This window comes from Mustela nivalis, assembly GCF_964662115.1.
Source record: "Mustela nivalis genome assembly, chromosome: 4".
Taxonomy (NCBI): domain Eukaryota; kingdom Metazoa; phylum Chordata; class Mammalia; order Carnivora; family Mustelidae; genus Mustela; species Mustela nivalis.
Window position 1 is genome coordinate 11,754,247 of NC_139023.1, and position 20,699 is coordinate 11,774,945.

Here is a 20,699-nt window from a genome sequence, read left to right on the forward strand (position 1 = left end):
AGGCAAAGTTCTTTTTGTATCTTTCTTCACACCTCCACCGAATGTTTTTCCTCAGATACTCTTCAGCCCCCGAAGTCTGATCATATTTTTGATATTAATAAAAACTGTACAAGTTTCTAGTCAGACTACTTGAAATTGGCTGCTTCCCTCTGCCTTCCACTCAGAAGGGTATGCTACATGACTTCCAGACTGTCTCTTAGATCACCCACATCTTACTTCCCTTTTAAGACTTACTTTATGATTATTTTAATCAGGCTTCCTGTCGCTCTCTCACAAATACACATGTTCAAGATAGATAAGGATCTTTTCTTCAGAAAAGTGGTAAGAGAAAAGGGGGATGGAAAGGAAGAGCACCTTTTTGTTTTTGATATTGTACAACTTCTCTACCTATATTGACCTTCTTATATCCTTTTTATTTTTTTAAATTTTTTATTTTTTATAAACATATATTTTTATCCCCAGGGGTACAGGTCTGTGAATCACCAGGTTTACACACTTCACAGCACTCACCAAAGCACATACTTATATCCTTTTTGACGGAGAAGTTTATAGTTGTTCCATTTTTCTTTTTTTTTTTCCCCCCCATAGGAACAACCTGGGTCAGTGAAATATTGGATTTGATCTATAACAATGGGGATGTGGAGAAATGTAAGAGGGACGCAATATACAAACGAGTGCCGTTCATGGAATTGATTGTTCCTGGAATCGAGAATGGTATTTTCCCTGAATTTTCCTTTTTACCATAGGAATAAATCCCCCTATCATTTCATGGTGTTTGGAGGAATCATGATGGACTGCTATAGACAGATCTTGGACAGTTAAATCCTGAGTGTTTCTAACAGAAGAGCAAGAATTCGGTTGTACTTAGAACCATATTATACTCCTCTTGCACCCAAAGATAATATCTGCATGAGAGGAGATTTTGACAACTATATATGTTTTCTTAATTGCACAGACCGAGCTCCTCAACATTTAAATGTACACTCGTTATATACAGAAAATTGTCTGATCCAATATAAAATCATGTCTACTGCTTGTTAGCTGGCGTTCACAGGCTCAAGAAACAGAATTATGGATGATCTTGTATTATTAAAATTTTAAAAAATTAGTTATGAGCTTTATGGCTTAATTCAATCTTATAACTTGCATATAAGAAAGCTGGAGAGGGGTTTTGAAATCTTCAGTTCAGCTTCCCCATATAGTAAATGAGAAAAGAAAGATTAATGAAGGAAAATTTTGGATGTCTTGACATTTTCCTATTGTTGTTTCTGCCTCAGCAAGGTATTGTACCTGAAGATATTACGGACTGTCATTGTCTATTCTACATAGGAAATAAAATGGCATAACTAACAAGAATTTATCATTTTTGATCCCATGGTAGATTTGATATGTATCTGAAACCAAAAAGTTATTTCAAGTCATATGGTGGAGTTAATGTTTACAAAGTCTTAGAGTTTATTGCAATTGACCTTTATGATTCCACATTTATAATGTAGCTTAACTTCTGTGCTTATAGGTGTGGAGGACTTGAAAAACATGAAGCCTCCTCGATTAGTGAAAACACACCTGCCTGTTCAACTTCTCCCTTCTTCATTTTGGAAAAATAACTGCAAGGTAGCAACATTTAAAGAAAAAAAAATCCTTATTTGTGTTGAAATTTCTTTTACTCATCATGCAGATATTATAGTGGGATATTATAACCCCTGGGTAAATCATTGCAAAAATAATAGTGTGGTCACTACATACAAGAGTTGAAATAACACCAGTGGACACAAGTGCTATAGCTATATAGATACAGACTTAGTGCCCAACACTAAGAGTCACTCAGGTTTTCTGTTCTCTAAAATGCCTGTCTTTCTGTTTAACTCCCTTTACTCGGTATCTACTTTCAAATATTTAACATCTAAATATTTAAATAATGCTAGAACTGCTTCTTCAAGAATTCAATATGATTATAATTTACAAATATGGGTTTATAATTATATATTTTATATTATTTATATATATAATGGGTTCCTTTTTGGCTTCATTTTAAAATAGCCATTTATTATTCAACTATAACATATATGGAGAAAAGTATGTAAATCTTAAGCATACAGCTTGATGAATTTTTACAAAGTGAGAATTCCCATGAAACCTGTACCCAGATCAAGAAATTGAACATTTCCAGCACCCCAAAAGCTCTGTTTCTTCACACTCTGGGCAGCAATCCCTATCTTCAAAGATAACCACTCTACTGAATGTTTTTATTATAAATTAGTTTGTCTGTAAAAGGAGAGTATATAATCTTGAATATTGAACTTATTTCATTTAACAGAATATTTATGAGATCAATTCTTATCATGCTGTCAACTTGTTTTTGTTTTGTTTTCTTTAATGTAACCTGCTCGGTCACAAAATGTGGTACCCTGAGCAAAAGTAGCATGTGAGACGAGCAAATGCCAGGCCCAATTCAGACCTATTCAATCAAAGATTATGGGGATGAGGTCCAGAAATCTGAGTTCTAATAAAACCTCCAGATGAATTTGAATCATGCTAATGTTTGAGAACCACTGATATAAGGAATTCCATTGTCTTTGTGAATATTTCCAACCAACTTACCCACCGTACTATTAATGACAGTTGGATGGTTTCTATTTGGTAATTAAAAGAGTACTTCCAACGCACATTCTATCTTTACTGAGGCAAGTAGAAACAGTCCTCCCTAAAGAACTTAGAGGTGATGATCACAGAAGAAGACAGTTGGCTCATTAACATAGTCTCTTGGTATCAAAATAGGAAGTTATTAGAAATGTTTATCTCAAAAAATTACATCAGCAGCAGTCTCAAATCTTGGAACTCTACACTCAATCTTTCTACCCACTCCTCTTTTATCCCAGAATATGAGAACTACTGTCAGGAATTCAGGGATATAAAATTTCCAGTTTCCTTTTCCCATCAACTGAAAGAAGAAAAGAAGAAAGCTGTTTCTAATTAGATGAAAGGAGATTTCTTCCTGAATACATTTTCCCTTAAGGTTTTATTTACTGCACGGATGCCTGGGGCCGCAGTATTATTAGATGTACTTCAGGGGAGAAGTTAAGTTCAATGGATTTCAGTGGACTTGCCTGAAAACCTAATTACCACCACGACATAACAATGTCATTTCTCTTGGAAAATAGGCTCAAAATTTCTGTTTCCAAGAAGATTTTAGGGCTCTATCCATAAATGAAATTTTAATCTCACACCAAGTCATTATAAACAGCAATAATCATGTGATTGTGAACAGAATGAAGAATGTTTATTCATTATTGATTAAACATACCCAAATAATAACTTATTTTCAGTTCAAAATAGGACATTTTTTCAGCTTTAAAAATTTTACTTTAGGGGTGCCTGGGTGGCTCAGTTAGGTGTCAAACCCTTGATTTCAGCTCAGGTCATGATCTCAGGACCGTGAGATGGAGTCCCCCATTGGGCTCAGCACTGAGCGTGAAGCCTGCTATAAATTGTCTCCCTCTCTCAGAACTTCCCCCCAACTCAAACAAGTGTGCTCTCTCTCAAAAAAACTAATGGTAAAAAAAAAAAAAATTTCTTAAAAAGCTTATCTTTTTAAGTTTTGTAACTTTTATTTTCCTTTGTGTATGTTTTAATAAGTGATACAGAAAAATATTGTAAATTTAAGAACAATATTATCTCATTTTTGTTAATATTTAGTGTTATTCCTATGATACTTGGTTTTTGTGTTTTTGGAGAAGTTCTTTTCAAAGGCTAAAGAGGAAATAGAAAAGAGAAAGTAAGCATTCTTGCAAGATAAGGAAAAGTTTACAAACTATTAAATAATATAAATGAAATCATGTTTTCCCATATCTCCCCACAGATGGTCTATGTGGCACGCAATGCTAAGGATGTGGCTGTGTCTTACTATTATTTCTACCAGATGGCAAAATTACACCCAGAGCCTGGCACCTGGGAGGAGTTCCTGGATAAATTCATGACTGGGAAGGGTGGGTTCAACTCTTACTTTAATCAAGGAGTTCTTTAGAGAAAAGTCTTTTTTCAAAGAGATAGAAAGGTCAAATATAAATCTGTATTTATTATAAACCTAATATGTGCCCACGACTCTTCTAATGTTTTAAGAAGACTATAGAGGAAGCAGAATACATAGTTGTCTCTTCCCTTTAAGAACTTCTGGGGGTCGGGGACGCCTGGGTGGCTCAGTGGGTTAAGCCTCTGCCTTCAGCTCAGATCATGATCCCAGGGTCCTGGGATCAAGTCCCGCATTGGGCTCTCTGCTCAGCGGGGAACCTGCTTCCTCCTCTCTCTCTGCCTGCCTCTTTGCCTACTTGTGATCTCTCTCTCTGTCAAATAAATAAATAAATTCTTTAAAAAACAAAAAAGAACTTCTGGGGGAATATGTAATACAGATATTTCAGTCCTTTGCCTTATTGTTTCATTAGTGCTTAGTGACAATTTTTTTTCTTCTCTTGCTGTGCATCCATTGAATTGTTTTGATTTTACATATATTTCATCAACTCTCTTTTCTTTACCATTCCCTAATTTTTATTATATAAACTGAAAATTGTTGGATAAAGATTTTATCCTCAAGGATCTCTTTCTCTACCTGTGCATTCTCTCCTTCAGGGAGACATATTTATGCCAATAGTAGTAGCTCTACTTAAAGTTCTCATATAAACATTCTTCTATCAAGGCAAGAGCAGCTCAATGATTTCTTTCAAACGTTTACTACCCTTGCTACTTGGACTATTCTCTGTCCAAGAATAACTACTCATTCTTAACATTATCAAACCCCATTTCTTCTTCTTACATCCAAATATACTTTTCTTCCTTGGCAGTCCTTTCCTAACCTCTCCATTCCTAATATTTTCTCTCCCTTTCTCCTTCTTCTATGAACTTTCCTGCCACTCTTTTCCAAGCAGAAATTGCAAATTCAGTGAGAACAGGGGGAATTAGCCTACCATCTCTCTTCCTTGAACTAATAAGTTTGTTTGTATTGATAATAAGGACGTGGAATAATATTTAACAATTATTTATGTAAATTTTTCTAATTTTCCAAACATTATATCTTTCAATCTAGTGTCGTTTGGTTCTTGGTATGACCATGTGAAGGGCTGGTGGGAGAAGAGGAATGATTATCGTATCCATTACCTATTCTATGAAGACATGAAAGAGGTAAAAGGCAATTATAATTTTTATTTTTTAAGGAAACCTAAGTTTCATCTTTTTTTATTTTTTTATCACATTTTCCTTTCTTCTTGGTCTATAAATATTACTAATCCCCTATCCTGGTAACGCTGCCTTGAAAATTGATCTTTTACTCAATTTACTTATTTTTACCACTACTGCTTCCTGCTCTAGTTCGGGCACCTATCTTAACTTATTTGAAATACCTCATGTTGCCTCTGTTGTCCACTCAGAGAAAATGATCTTGAAATCTAAATAAGAGTATGCCTGCTGCCTTCTTCAAATATGTCAATGATTTCTGTCTCCCTGAACTATAAAATCATTAAGATAATTTAGAGCTCAGCATTATGTAGTCCCTATCTCTCCAAATGTTTCTGGTTTCACTTTTCCTCTTCTTACGAAGTGAGCCTGCCTGAAAAATTTTTTCTTCACTATTTTCAAATTAACATTTTCTCTTCCTTCATGTCTTAATTTATTTTTTTTTAAGATATTATTTATTTATTTATTTGACAGAGATCACAAGTAGGCAGAGAGGCAGACAGAGGCGGGGGGGGGGGGGAAGCAGGCTCTCCGTGGGTGGAGCAGAGAGCCCGATGTGAGGCTCGATCTCAGGACTGTGGAATCATGACCTGAGCCTACGGCAGAGGCGTTATGCCACTGAGCCACCCAGGTGCCCCATGTCTTAATTTAAATGTAACTCTCCACAGAGTTCTTTCATATCCATAGTGTCAAATAATTCACCTTCTATTATCTATTAAAATCCCTTTTCTTAATGTTCTTTTCATAACATCCACCACCACTTCTAATTATTTTATATATGTGTTTCTTACATTGTCTTGGTCTCCTTTAGGATAATGTAAGTTCCTTGAATGTAGGGATTAAAATGATCTTATTTGTGATTGTTTCCCCAAAGGGCCAGCACAGTGGAGAAAACATGTAATTTAATTTATAAAACATCTAGTTTTTATTTTTTCATCTTCTATCTGGTTATTAGCATGAAAATTAATTTGCTCTTCATTTTGATCAAACACTTATTCTGATCTGGTTATTTAAATAGTCCATTTAAGAAGTGTTCCATATCTCCTAGATTGAATGTGTTTCAGGAAGCTTGTCCACACCTAAATTCCTTTAGATAACTATGACTACCCTTCATCTCTTCTTTGAGAAATCTGTTCTATAGCCTCTAGGGAAACCACCTTACTCAGCTAAGGTGACCCCCTCTGGGAGATTCATTAGTTAAATCCCCAGCTTCTTCTACATCCTGTTTAAAGCATTTTTTTTTTTTCCTGTTACTCTAGATTAAGGGGTGACATGTTACCCTAATTATGTGTCTAGAAACAACAAGTAGGTGTTGTTGGGGATCTTGAAGAGAATAGGTGTTATCTGGAAAGAAAACTTCCCACATTAAGTATAATAAAGTCTTTAAGCAAAAGAAGTTTAGTCTCCTCAAATATGGGAGGAGAATCTACATCTGCTGGTAGAAAGGGCTCAAAATTACTGAAGGGTTCCAGAGTAGCAGTGCCATCAAATCCACCCCAAATATTCCCATTCCAAGCTTGAGCAGTGACCCTTTTTCCCATCACTGTTCCATTTAACTTTCACAGGATAGACCTGATACAACTGGGACTTCTCTGTGGTTCTTCCCCTTGAATAATTAAGATGTGTGTCTGATTTCCACCAAGTTCATTTCTGTTTCTACAAGAAATAGATTATTTTAGAGCCACTATAGAAACTCTGGTTCTATTTCCATGAATTGAGATGGGCACCTCAATAAAGCTAAATGGATTGCCTTTCTGCCTGACCACACCAGGTCACTAAGATTATGGCTCTCAGTCTCACCTTTGTTTGACCACCAAGAAGATATTTGGCCTGAGTGCTACTCTTAACCCTGTTCTTACATGCTATCCTTGAGTCTGAAGCATTGAGGAGGGAAATCATAAGAAATACATCAAATATATCTCACATCTTCATCATTGCCTCTTTCTCTTCTCCACCACTCTTTGGCTGGAAATGGATAGGATTTTATCTACTTTCCTCCTCTTATATTCATACTATCAAAAAATCTATAAAAGAGTGAGGTAGAGAGAATATCTTCTTTTCCATTATAACTTTTGGGAATAGGTGACTTTTTTTCTTCTCTTGTGACATAATTAACATGTAACATAATGTTATCAATGTAATGATTCAATATATGTATATGTTATGAAAGGATCACAGTAAATCTAGCTGACATAGTTATTTTTTTCTTGTGATGAGAAGAGATTTTCTTGTGATGAGAAGATCTACTCTTTAGCAACTTTCAAATATACAATGCAGTATTGTTAACTATAGTTATTGCTGACTACAGTTCCTGATCTTAGAGGAAGAGCTTTCAGCTTTTCATCATCAAATTCATCATTGAGTATATTAGTGGTGGCCTTGTCATATATGGCCTTTACTGTTTTACTTTTGTCAAATGCTTTTTCTGCACATTTTGAAATACTCATATGATTTTCATCCTTCATTTTGTTAATGTGGTATATTATATTGCCTTGCTGATATTGAACCCCTTTTGTATCACCAAAATTAATCCCATTTGATCAAGGCATACAAACCTTTTACTGTGCTGTTAAATTTTGTTTGCTAGTATTTTGTTGAGGACTTTTACATTGATGTTCATCAGATATGATAGCCTTTAATTTTCTTGTATTGTTCTTATCTGGTTTTTGGTAATGCTGGTCTTGTAAATGTTTTTGGAATTGTTACTCCTTCTTCTACTGTTTAAAAGAGTTTGAGAAGAAAAGGAATGAGTATTAATTCTTCTTTCAGTGTTTGGTAGGTGGGGATTCCCTGGGTGGCCCAGTCAATTAAGCATCTGACTTCCACTCAGGTCATGATCCCCGGGTCCTGGAATTGAGGCCTGCATCTGACTCCCTGCTCAGCGTGGAGCCTGCTTCTCCTGCTCCCTTTGTACCTCTCCCTGCCCCAGCCCATCCATGATCTTTCTCTCTCTATCTCTCTCTCTCAAATAAAGAAATAAAATCGTTAAACAATAATTGGTAAATAACCTGTTCTTTATATTAGATATGATTTTAAAGAGGAAATCAAGGATTTTAAAAATTATACCTTATGATAATATTAGCTTGCACTATTACCATTTGTTATTCTGAAGGTTAAGTCTTTTTTGAGTGTGAAAGATTGAATATTAATCTGGTTTTTCTTTTTTGTACTTTTTGAAACAAAATTATGGGTATTAAAGAAGACACTTGCTTTGATGAGCACTGGGTATATATATATAAGAGATGCATGGCTAAATTCTACTGAAACAAATATTACATTATATGTTAACTAACTAGAATTTAAATAAAAATTTGAAAAACAGACAAACAATCAAAATTTACTCTTCCTTTTAGCGGATGGTGGCCTGGCCAAGAATAGGACATGTACTTCGGAAAGCAAAATGAAAAGGGCACAAGAAATATAAAATAATTTCACCACATTGACATATATAGAACCATATTAAATGCAGTGTCTATTTTATGACTAAATCTACCTGAAATAATTCTTTTTCTTTGTAATTTTTTTAGAATCCAAAGCATGAAATTCAGAAGTTGTTAAAGTTTCTAGACAAAGAACTCTCAGAAGAAACTGTGGACAAAATCATCTATCATAGCTCTTTTGATGTGATGAAGCAGAATCCAAGTACAAATTATACCACTGTACCAGATTTTGATATGGATCATTCTGTGTCTCCCTTCATGAGAAAGGGTGAGAAATCGTATACCAGTTTCTATACTGCTTGCTAATTACAGTCATGGAGGGTGTAGGTAGGAAACAAAGAATAATATTATAAGAAATGGAAAAAGATTGAGTAGGCTGGCAAGAAAAAAAATAGGAACAAAAAAATCTTAGGTGAAATAATTTGTGGCAAATAAACTACAATTTCTGTAAGCGCAACATGTATGACAAATCTTCTGATGAGAAATGTTTAGTCAAGAGCCTATGCACTGATAAGCATGAGTCTTGGCATTCTTGGCAAAGAGTTCATTTTTCTGAACTCTCTAGATATTCTTCATATTCCTTAAAATGTTTACTTTGATGGGTAGCCAGATTAAATGATGTTAAGCATATCAAATGAATAATGAAAAGTGGCAATTCCTAGAGGTTCTTGTTATGATAAATCATTGATAAATCATATGGTAAATCATTGTATCTCAGTGTATAGTTAGGATCTTGAAAAAAATAGTTCCTTAATAAAGATGTGTTGAATTGAATTGTGTGTGTGTGTAAGAGAGAGAGTAAAAGAGAGAGAAAGAAAGGAGAGATGCTGTTAGTTGTTTGTGTAAACAAACAACTCCAAGGAGCACCTGGGTGGCTCAGTCAGTTTAGAGACTGCCTTCAACTCAGGTCCTGATCCCAGGAGTTGTGGGCTTTTTGCATGGTGGAGAGCTTGCTTCTCCCTCTCCCTGTAACCCTCTCCCTACTTATGCTCTCTCATTCTCTCTTCTACTCAAATAAATAAATGAAATATTTAAAAAACAAAAACAAAAACACAGTAACTCCAAGAATCTCAGTGGCTTAAAACCACAAGTTTTATTTTTTGATTAATGTTGTTGAATTCTGGCCACCAGCAGCTGCTGCAGTTTTGCTAATTCTTTCTGATTCTGATCAGTTTTACTTGACTTTCATGGTCTCAGTCTCGTATGTCTTCTCTTTCTGAAACATAGGCTGAAAAAGCTACCCATTTGTGGGACATGCCCAAGATCATAGTAGACAAGAAGAGCAGGAGAGATGTTGGAAACTTGCAATGTCTTTAGAGTTTCTGTTTAGATGTGGTGTATATTGCACATATTCAAATTCCATTAGCCAAACATATTCAAAATCCAAGCCAAAGTTAATGAGGGGAAGAGGAATCACACAACACATGTCAGTGGGCAGAGGTGTAAAATCTTATGGTACAGAGTGAATAATTATTAATATAATCGAAGACAGCTTTGGAGAAACAAGTATTTTGGTCACAGCTTATATAGGGACTACTAAGGGTAATTTCATGAATTATGATGTGTCTTCGTGACCCCAGAGATTTTTTTTTTTAAAGAAAGTTAGAAAGTAGGCCATGGGTAAGACTTTCTAGGAATATCTGGATCTCAGATAGATATGATTTTGCTTCCCAGGGAATGTCTGGCAACATCCAAAGACAGTTTTGCGAGTCATGACTGAGGATGTGCTATAAGCAGCTAATGGGACTAGGCCTAGGATGCTGCTAAACACACTATAATGCACAGGGCAATCTCACATCTGCCCAGCCAGTGGTCTAGCTTCGAATGTCAACAGTAGAAATAAATAAATAAATAAATAAATAAATAAATAAATAAATAAATGAAATGCCAAAGTTGAGAAATCCTGGGGTGGATTAATAAAGCTATTTTGGCATGTGTTCTTCCCTGCCCTTTTTCCCCTCCTAAACCTTGGCTTGCAAATGACTTCTGGATTACCTGTGAGAAAAGGCATTGTTTTTTGTTTGTTTGTTTATTTTTTTAAATTATTTTTGTTATCATATAATGTATTATTTGTCCCAGAGATATAGGTCTGTGAATTATCAGATATTCTTTGCAAATGTTATGCTCTTTGTCTTTCCTTCAAAGTTTTAAGATACAGTTAATCTTTTGAAAATTGAGCAATCCTAAGTGGCTCAGTTGTTAAGCATCTGCCTTTGGTTCAGGTCATGATCCCAGGGTCCTGGGATCAAGTCCCACGTAAGGTTCCCTCCTCTTCTGGAAGCATGGAAGCCTGCTTCTTCCTCTCCCACTCCCCCTGCTTGTGTTCCCTCTCTTGCTATGTATCCCTCTGTCAAATAAATTTAAAAAATCCTTAAGAAAATTGAACAATCCTGTAATAATACATATGTTTAATTACATTTAACCCAGTCATTTTTAAATCTTACTTGATCATAGAAATTTTTTTCATAAATTACCACTTGATTTTGGAAAAATACAGTCTTAAAAGGACTGAAAAATTCTCTATTTTTTTGTTAACAATGCTATTAAGGCCAAAGAATAAAGATTTTGGAACACTGGATTTTCTCCCAGTGATGTTTCTTGAAATATGGAAAGGATTATTTATTTATATAAGATACTGGACAAATCCTTATTTGTTTGTACTTTGTTTTTTTTGTTTGTTTGTTTTGTTTTGTTTTGTTTTTAAAAAACTAAGAAGGCCCAGGAGTTTGGGAGTGAGGAACGGAGTTATTGAGCAGAAACAAAAAAAATTAAAGGATTAAAAATACACGTGTGGCAATTCAAATGAAAACTGATCTAAGAAGGAAATTTTATAGTAGTCTCAAATATACCATTTTATCTTTTTTTTCAGGCATTTCAGGTGATTGGAAAAATCAGTTCACTGTAGCCCAATATGAAAGATTTGAAGACGATTATGAAAAGAAAATGAAAAGGTCTACACTACGGTTTCGTTCGGAGATTTAAGAAATTCTGTTCTTCCTCCGACTCCTTTAGCAGGCACTTAAATTACAAAAAAAAAAAAAAAAATTTCTTTGAACATTTAATGACAAAAATTCTGTATGTTAATATTTCTGTATTTACTAATATTCGTGCTTTGTAATAGAATATTCAAAGAATTTCAAAAGCTGCATATGAAAAACCAACACTGTCTGTACAATTTTAATCACCTTCCACAATGTTCTTACTATTCTGAAAGACAAAATAATAAACTGAAGTTTAAAATCGATATATGTATATCTGCTTTATTTTTTAAATTCAAGTTCTGGGTCATTGGACTTGCAAAGAAGATATTTAGGTGGTTCTTCAAAATGGGTGGATTAGAACCAAAGTATTCTCTTAAATAGTCTTACTTTCTCTTTGTTATATGTTTAGAATGATACCAGTGTAATATAAGGTTGATGACATCTTTGTGCCAGGATTTCACTAAAAAGTATTGCCCTAGAATGTTTTACTATAGATTACATTTTGGATAGTTTATCAATCAATCTTTGTCTCCTATATTGTTTATATGTTAATGATCTTAAGCAACAAGAAAATAATCAACAAACATGTTACCAAATATTGCTTGTATAATAATGCAGCAGTTACTGTCAGAGAAAAAAAATCATTAGTTACCATAATATCAAACTAATAAATTGTGGGGTGCCTGGGTGGCTCAGTGGGTTAAGCCTCTGCCTTCGGCTCAGGTCATGGTCTCAGGGTCTTGAGATCGAGCCCCGGATCAGGCTCTCTGCTCGGCAGGGAGCCTGCTTCCCCCCTGTTTCTCTCTCTGCCTGCCTCTCTGCCTACTTGTGATCTCTGTCTGTCAAATAAATAAAATCTTAAAAAACAAAACAAAACTGATAAATTGTGTATGAATCATGTGCCTTGGAGATAACAAAGTACAAAACATGGATCCTGAATTCAAAGAACTTTAAACCAGGTTAGTAATAAAAAGAATATACAGAGAAATAATTGTAAGAAGAACTGAAAAATTAGCCACAAAACCAAGAGCTGACATTTATGGAGAGGTTACTATGGACCAAACGCTGTGCTATGCTAGACACATGGCTTTACTTCAAGTGATCTTCATTCAATTCTTCAAGAGTATTCTAATTTTTCCCAGTTTTAGTGCACCTAACCACACATGTCAAATATTGAGTAAAAGCATAAAGAAAGGACACTTGGCTTTCGGATTGCTTTTTAACATTCACTCTTCTCTCCACTTTCCTCACTAACTTATCCTCTGGGTTCCCTCTTTCACGTTCTCAAATCCTTGCCATGGCATGTTAATCACACCTCATGACTTCCAGCTAATCCAGATGTGGTTAAATGTATAACCATTACTGAAAATCTTCTCTGGTGGAGAAAATAACAGATGCTCTCAAGTTTCATGAATTTTGAGACAATAAGAGAAACTATTTTGTTTCAAAAACCTTAAGTTAGAATAAATAATAAATATTCTTGGATTTTTTTCTTGACTATGATATATACACACAGTAGAGATTTAATAATAAAAGAATCTGTATTAAATGCTACAAACCGAGTTTTCAAACTTCTTTTTATCCATATTTATTTCCTATTTTGACTTACCTTAGATCTTGAAGTGTCTTCACTTTTCTTTACCTTATAGATATTCTTAATAATTATGACTGGGACACCTTTTTATTCATAACTATTATAATCTCTTATGATTTTATCAACCGGGTCTTTTACAACCTTCAACTATTCTACTTTTATAATAACCATCAATACCTCTAATTTGAAGAGAGGAGATCTCAATTTACTGAGATTAGTAGTTGAATGATTGAACTTGGAATATTCATAAGCTCTATCAGGAAATATGATACTTACACCTTGAGAACCTTATATTCACCTAAAACAAGACAGTTGCTGTGATACTACTCTAGACAGAGCTATGTGACAACTTTTCAAAATAAAATAAAAAAGAGCATATATTTAAGATTAAAATTGTAGGTTGTTGCTTTTATGTTGCAGTGAATGATGTATAATCACTTTTCTTATGATATTAATTTAGCAATCTAATAACCTACTGATACATCATTATAAATAGACCTATACTGGCTGATTACATAATTTTAAAAAGTGTGAAAAGTATTTCATAAATTCACTATATTATAATAAACTATATAATATTTTAAGATTATGCTATAATATAATGCTAATTATATTGATTATAACATTATGATACCATATTATCATTTTATATAATGTTAGAATAATATGTGTGTGTGTGTGTGTGTGTGTGTGTGTGTGTGTGTGTACCAACCTAGGTAATATCTTAGAAGCTTTATTGCTTATAGAAAGCCTGAAGAAAGAACGGAAGAAATTGGAGTTCTCCTAGGGAAGAAGAATATGAATAAAAATATGTATGATTCGAATTCATGCATATTCTATTCAGAACATCAACATTTAGGGGCACCTACGTGGCTCAGAGGGTTAAGCCTCTGCCTTCAGCTCAGGTCATGGTCTCCAGGTCCTGTGATCGAGCCCGCATTGGGTTCTCTTTTCAGCGGGGACCCTGCTTCCTTGTTTTTCTGCCGCCTCTCTGCCTACTTGTGATCTCTCTGTCAAATAAATAAACAAAATATTTTTTAAAAAATCTTTAAAAAAACCTCACTAAAAAAAAAAAAATCTTTAAAAAAAAAAGAACATCAACATTTAGAAAAATTAAAACTATAAAAATAAAGAGAATTCTTGAGGTGCCTGGGTGGCTTAGTGGGTTAAAGTCTCTGCCTTCGGCTTGGGTCATGATCCTGGAGTTCTGGGATCAAGCCCCTCATGGGGCTCTCTGCTCAGCAGGGAACCTGCTTCCCTTCCTCTCTCTCTGCCTGATTCTCTGCCTACTTGTGATCTCTGTCTGTCAAATAAATAAACTCTTCAAAAAAAAATAAAGAGAATTCTTAAGGGATCATTAAAAGGGACTGTTTCTCTAATCCACACTTTCTTATACTTCCTTTTCACTGGTTTCCATCAACCAAGTAATGAACATATGTATCTATGTTTCTATCACTACACTAATCAATGTTAGAAACAAACAAAAAAACAAATGCAGAGCACATGGCTTCTTTCTTTGTGGAGCTTACAAATGAATAGGTCAAAGAGAGATATGAGACTACATATTAAGTGTTTAATTATCTTGTTCAGACATGAAATATCTCAGAAATTCTGGTCTGATATTTCTTTCAGCTGTGAGAGACAGAGTATACATTGCCTGCCAACATTGTTTTTGTCTCTAGGGAGAAAGAGGGGGCATTTTTCTTTAGAATTTTATAAATTAGAACTTTCTAAACAATTAACTATCACTGGTCAATATGCCAAAAGATAGGGACCAGGAAGATGTGGAGAGAATTATTAGAATCAAAACAATAATATATATGGACCAGAACCTTCATATTAAATGTTAATGAAAACAAAGGAAGAAGTCATTAAAATACTTTTAAAGATTAGTAAGACAGGGAGAGAAGGAGGAGAAAAAGAGGAATGAGAGAGAGAGAGAATGAGAGAGAGAATTCTATTTTATACGTGTGGTCTCTCTACTGCAAGTCTACTGCATCCAAAGAGGGAAAGAAACTTAACCTTCCGTTGCTTCCAATTCTTTAGGGAGATAAACATTTTTAATATGAAAAATTAGTATTTCTCTCTAAATCTTTTTAGCAAGAAAATTACATATGATTCCTTAAACATTTTAAACCTAAATCAACTAGACTAATGAATCCTGTCCATTAGTATTTTTATTTTTCAAAGTGGGAAAAGAAACATAAATACTATGCCAAAGAAAGTGGGAAAACATTAATTTTTTTTAAGATTTCATTTATTTATTTGACAGAGATCACAAGTAGGCAGACAGGCAGGCAGAGAGAGGGAGGAAGAAGCAGGCTCCCTGATGAGCAGAGAGCCTGATACAGGGCTCCATCCCAGGACCCTGAGATCATGACTTCAGTGGAAGGCAGAGGCTTTAATCCACTGAGCCACCCAGGTGCCCCAAACATTAATTTTTTTTTTTTTAATCTCAAGCAAGGACTTTAAGAAAGTCCTTGTGAAAATATAAGAGTTTATAACTTTAACCAAAATGTATGGAGGAATCCCTGAAAAATTTTAACCAATATTGTCACAGCCAGATTTATTTTTTAACTTAAAAAATTGATATTTTATATATACTCTTGGCATAATATTTACATATAAAATATATGAAACATGTATATAATTTGTGTCTATAATTATACATAAACACATGTTAATTATCTACCATTCTCACACAGAATAGTTTTCCTGTCCTAAAAATCCCATTTTGCCTATTCATCCCCTCTTCCCTAACCTCTGCCAAAAACCAATCTTTTTACAGTCTCAATAATTTTGCCATCTTCAGAATGTCATAAAATCAGAATCATAGAATAGATAGCCTTTTCCCATTACCTTCCTTCACTTAGCAGTAAGCAATTAGTTTTCCTCCATGTCTTGTTAGGGCTTGCTAGTCCATTTCTTTTGAGTGCTGAATAATACTTCATTGTCTGGACTTTAATTATCCATTCACCTACCATAAGATATTTTAACTGTTTCCAACTTTTGGCCATTATGAATAAAGCTGCGATAAACATCCTTGCACACATTTTCATATGGATATAAATATTCAGCTTTTTTTTTGGAAAATGCCACAGAGTGTGATTGTTGGATCAGATGATAAGAGTGTGTTTAGTTTTAGAAGTAACTGCCAATGGGGCACCTGGGTGGCTCAGTGGGTTAAAGCCTCTGCCTTCAGCTCAGGACATGATCTCAGGGTCCTGGAATCGAGTCCCACATCGGGCTCTCTGCTCAGTAGGGAGCCTGCTTCCTCTTCTCTCTCTCTCCGCCTGCCTCTTTGTTTACTTGTGATCTCTATCTGTCAAATAAATAAATAAAATCTCTTAAAAAAAAAAAAAGTAACTGCCGAATTGTCTTCTGCAGATGATGTGCCATTTTGCATTCTCACCAGCAATGACTAAGAGTTCCTTTTGCCAGGGTTTGATGTCAGGATTCCAGATTTTGGTCATTCTGCTAGGTTTTTTTAAGTGGTATCTCACTGATATTTTAATTTGCGTTTCCCTGATGACATATGATGTGGGAGAATCTTCTCATATGTTTATTTGCCGTCTGTGTAATTTCTTTGCTGATGTGCATGCTAAGGTCTTTGGACCCTTTTAATTGGGTTGTTTGTTTACTTATTTTTAAGAGGTTTTTTTTTTGGTTCATTTTGGAAATTAGTCCTTAATCAGATATGTCTTTTGCAAATATCTTCTTCCACTTTGTGGCTTGTCTCTTCATTCTTTTTTGTTTCAAAAACCAAAAAATCTTTTAGATCTAATGAATTCCAGTTTATCAATTCTTTCTTGTGCGGACTGTGCCTTTGGTGTCATACCTTAATAATTGTCACCATACTTAAGGTCATCTAGATTTTCTTCCCATGTTATGTTTTAGGAAGTTATAGTTTTTCATTTTACATTTAGGTCTGTGATCCATTTTGAGTTAATTTTTGTAAAAGATATAAGGTCTGTGTCCAGTAGCTTGCAGTTTTAGAACAAAATTTATATCACTTTTCAATGACTTGCTTTAAGAATTGGTTTGTGGCTTCAAGTCTGTTGTAATTGATCTTAATATGCCTAATAATTTTTTTTCTGATTAGTATTTTGCAGGTCTACTTTTAATATCCTTTTATTTTTAGTCTTACTCTTCTTTATGCTTTATATATTTTCTTGTTAAAAAAAATACTTTTGCTGCAATTTTTTTCCTGATCTAGTCATCTGTATCTTGATGGTAAATTTAACCTTTTTTTAAATTACAATTGCAGATACATTTGGATTTATTTCTGCCATTTTATTTTATACCTAAATTTATTCTCTTTCTCATTTTCCTTCTCTCTACTTTCACCTTTTTTCTTACTTCTTGTTTCTTTTGGATTGATTTTTACCTATTCATGCTTCCACTTCTACTTTTTGGAAGTTATATGCTTTATTATCATTATTATTAGTTTAGTAACTCCTCTCAAAATTTTTCATGGGTAATTAACAAGATTTAAAAATAATCAAAATCTTGACATTTTCCTTCTAATTAATAAAAGGTACTTAGAATCCTATGTAACAATCCATGCATCTCTTCAACTAATATACTTATTTTGTTGTATATTTGATTTTTATTTTTAAGATTTTGTTTATTTATTTGACAGATAGAGATCATAAGTTGGCAGAGAGGCAGGCGGGGGAGGTGGTGGAAAGCAGGTACCTCGATGAGCAGAGAGCCTGTTGTGGGGCTTTATCCCAGGACCCTGGGATCAGGACCTGAGCTGAAGGCAGAGGCTTTAACCCACTGAGCCACCCAGGCGCCCCTCTTATATGTATGTAAGTTTTGCCATATATTATTAATCCTATAATTCCCAGGTTGTTTTAGTTTTATACAATTATAATTTGTTCATAATTACCATCATGCTTTCTCAGCATTCTTTTTTTTTTGTTTTTTTTTTAAAGATTTTTATTTATTTATTTGTCAGAGAGAGAGAGAGCACAAGCAGGGGGAGCAGCAGGCAGAGGGGAAAGCACACTCTCTGTTGACCGGTGAGCCCCACCGGGAGCTCGATCCAAGAAACCTGGGATCATGACCAAGCAGAAGCCAGACACTTAACTAACTCAACCGCCCAGGCATCCCTCACCATTCCATCTTGATCCTCAGAACTTCCTACCAGGATTGCTTGCTTTCTTCTTGAATTTTATTCTTTAACTTTTCTTGTAGTGAAGTTCCATTGGTGGTAAACTCTTAGCCTTTCCTTAAAGGCATAAAATGTCTTTAATTTAGCCTTGCTGTTAAAAAAAAAAAAAAAAAAATATATATATATATATATATATATATATATATATATATATATATATATTGCTACACACAACTCAAATTGCACAGATATTTTTTCACAATATGTCAGTATGTTATTTTATTGACCCTGGATCATTGCTTGTGAATCTGATGGGCAGCCCAATTGTTACTCCTTTATGGTTCATGTTTTTCTTGTTTTTAAGATAGTTCTTTCATTTTGATTTTGCAGCTTCATAACTGGATTTTTAAAAAAATATGTATCGTGTTTGCAACATGTTGTGTATCTTGAGCCCAGGATGCCACCACATATTTCACATGTTCTGGAAATTCTGATCCATCATTTTTTTTTAAGATTTTATTTTTTATTTATTTGACAGACAGAGATCACAAGTAGGCAGAGAGGCAGAGAGAGAGAGAGAGAGGAAGGGAAGCAGACTCCCTGCTGAGCAGAAAGCCTGATGTGGGGCTTGATCCCAGGAATCTGGGATCATAACCTGAGCCTAAGGCAGCCGGTTAACCAACTGAGCCACCCAGATGCCCCTCATCCATCATTTCTTTAAATAACTTATCTTCCCTATTCTTTCTGTTCTCTCCTGCTGGAACTTTAATTACACATATGTTAGAATTTCCTATCTTATCTTATTTTCTACATCTCTCTCCTTTTACTCTTTTCATATTCTCTCTTGCTGTCTTTCTTTTTAAGGACTATTCAGTTTTTTAGTGTTGTTCAGTTGTACTGTTTTGTTGTATGACCATCTACTGAATTTTTTATTTCTATGATTTTAATTTTTAAAATTGTCTTTCAGTGTGTTCTTGCAGCTGTGTAGTCATTTTAATCGTTTAATTTTTATTGATGTCTTATTTCTTAAAATATTTTATCATAACTAATTTAAACTGATAAAACCAATACTTCACATGTTAAAAAACTTAAATCCGTCATCTTTGTTTCTACAATCTTTTTTTTTGTAGTGGATTATTTTCTCCTATACTATGCAGTTTTATTGTGAGGTAATAATTGGGTGAGCTTTACATATTAGACTCCTGTCCAATATGAGAGACCCATATTTAAGACAGTATTCTTTAGAGAATATTTGTATTTGCGTTAATATTTGAATTAGGCATGAGTGGCTACTACTAACCTGGAATCATTTTACTGCAGCTTTAATAGCCAGGCTTTAACTTGCAGGTCTATGGACATAATGCACATTTGATCACAGACTCACACGAAGGCAGGCTTATGGTAACAAATTCTAATGCAGTATTATAATATTATCAATTCACAGTTTTACCAGAAAGAGGCATCTTTCACTGTGGGGTTGCCCCGATTTCATTAGTTCTGCAATATTTGCTGTGATAAATTCTATTTTATCCTGGAGAGATCTTTTTTTGAATATTTGTTTGCTACTGCTAAAAATTCTGTTTTGTGTTTTCATTCTTTCCTTCTGATTTCTAACAGCTCCTGGTGACCAGAGCTTAGATGACTACATAATGGTACAAAATAAAAGATTTTATGCATTCTTTGCCAAAAAAACCTTTTTTTTTTTTTAAAGGACCACATAAAAATTTAAAAATGCAATTTGAAGCAACATTGGCTTTGGGTTTAGTGATAGAGTGTGGCGGTTTTTATTGCAAGTAGCACTCCCAAAAATGTGCCCATGAGGGGCATCTGGATGGCTCAGTTGGTTAAACATGTACCTTTGGCTCAGGTCATGAGCCCTGAGGCCCTGGGATTGGATCCAGCCCCAAGTGGGGCGCCCTGCCCCGTAGGAAGTCTCCTTCTCCTCCTCTTTTTGCCCCTCCCCTCCATTCCTGTGCTCGCTCGCCCTCAAATAAATAAATAAATAAATAAATAAATTTATTTTAAATGGGCCCTTGAAACCAGACACCATTAGTATTTAGCTGGAGCGAAATTGGGAAAACAAAAGAAACTGTTTTTTATTAAGCAAACTTTATTATGAATTCTTGCTGAAAAATATGAAGCCATATGTTCTGTTTCACTCTCAGACTGTAAACACTCTGGCAACGTCAAAAAAGAGTAACATCTGTGCCAATATGGTTCTGACAGTCAAATAATTTGCACGAATATGCATGCTCCACTTACAGTACCTTCGTAGAAATCTGCTAAAGATTTGAATATGGGACCTGAGAAATCAAAACCTTATTTTAACTGAGCAATCCATG

At 34.5% G+C, this 20,699-nt stretch overlaps 1 protein-coding gene across 1 annotated transcript in view; it reads left to right on the forward strand.

The window, feature by feature from the left end:
• LOC309863283 (uncharacterized protein) overlaps positions 1–20,699 on the forward strand; it is an 83,611-nt gene that overhangs the window by 23,611 nt on the left and 39,301 nt on the right. The window contains exons 4-9 of the mRNA XM_082727857.1: positions 589–714; positions 1,517–1,614; positions 3,860–3,986; positions 5,078–5,172; positions 8,751–8,931; positions 11,533–11,644. Coding sequence (XP_082583983.1) covers positions 589–714; positions 1,517–1,614; positions 3,860–3,986; positions 5,078–5,172; positions 8,751–8,931; positions 11,533–11,644 — 739 coding nt within the window. The remainder of the gene's footprint in view (positions 1–588; positions 715–1,516; positions 1,615–3,859; positions 3,987–5,077; positions 5,173–8,750; positions 8,932–11,532; positions 11,645–20,699) is intronic.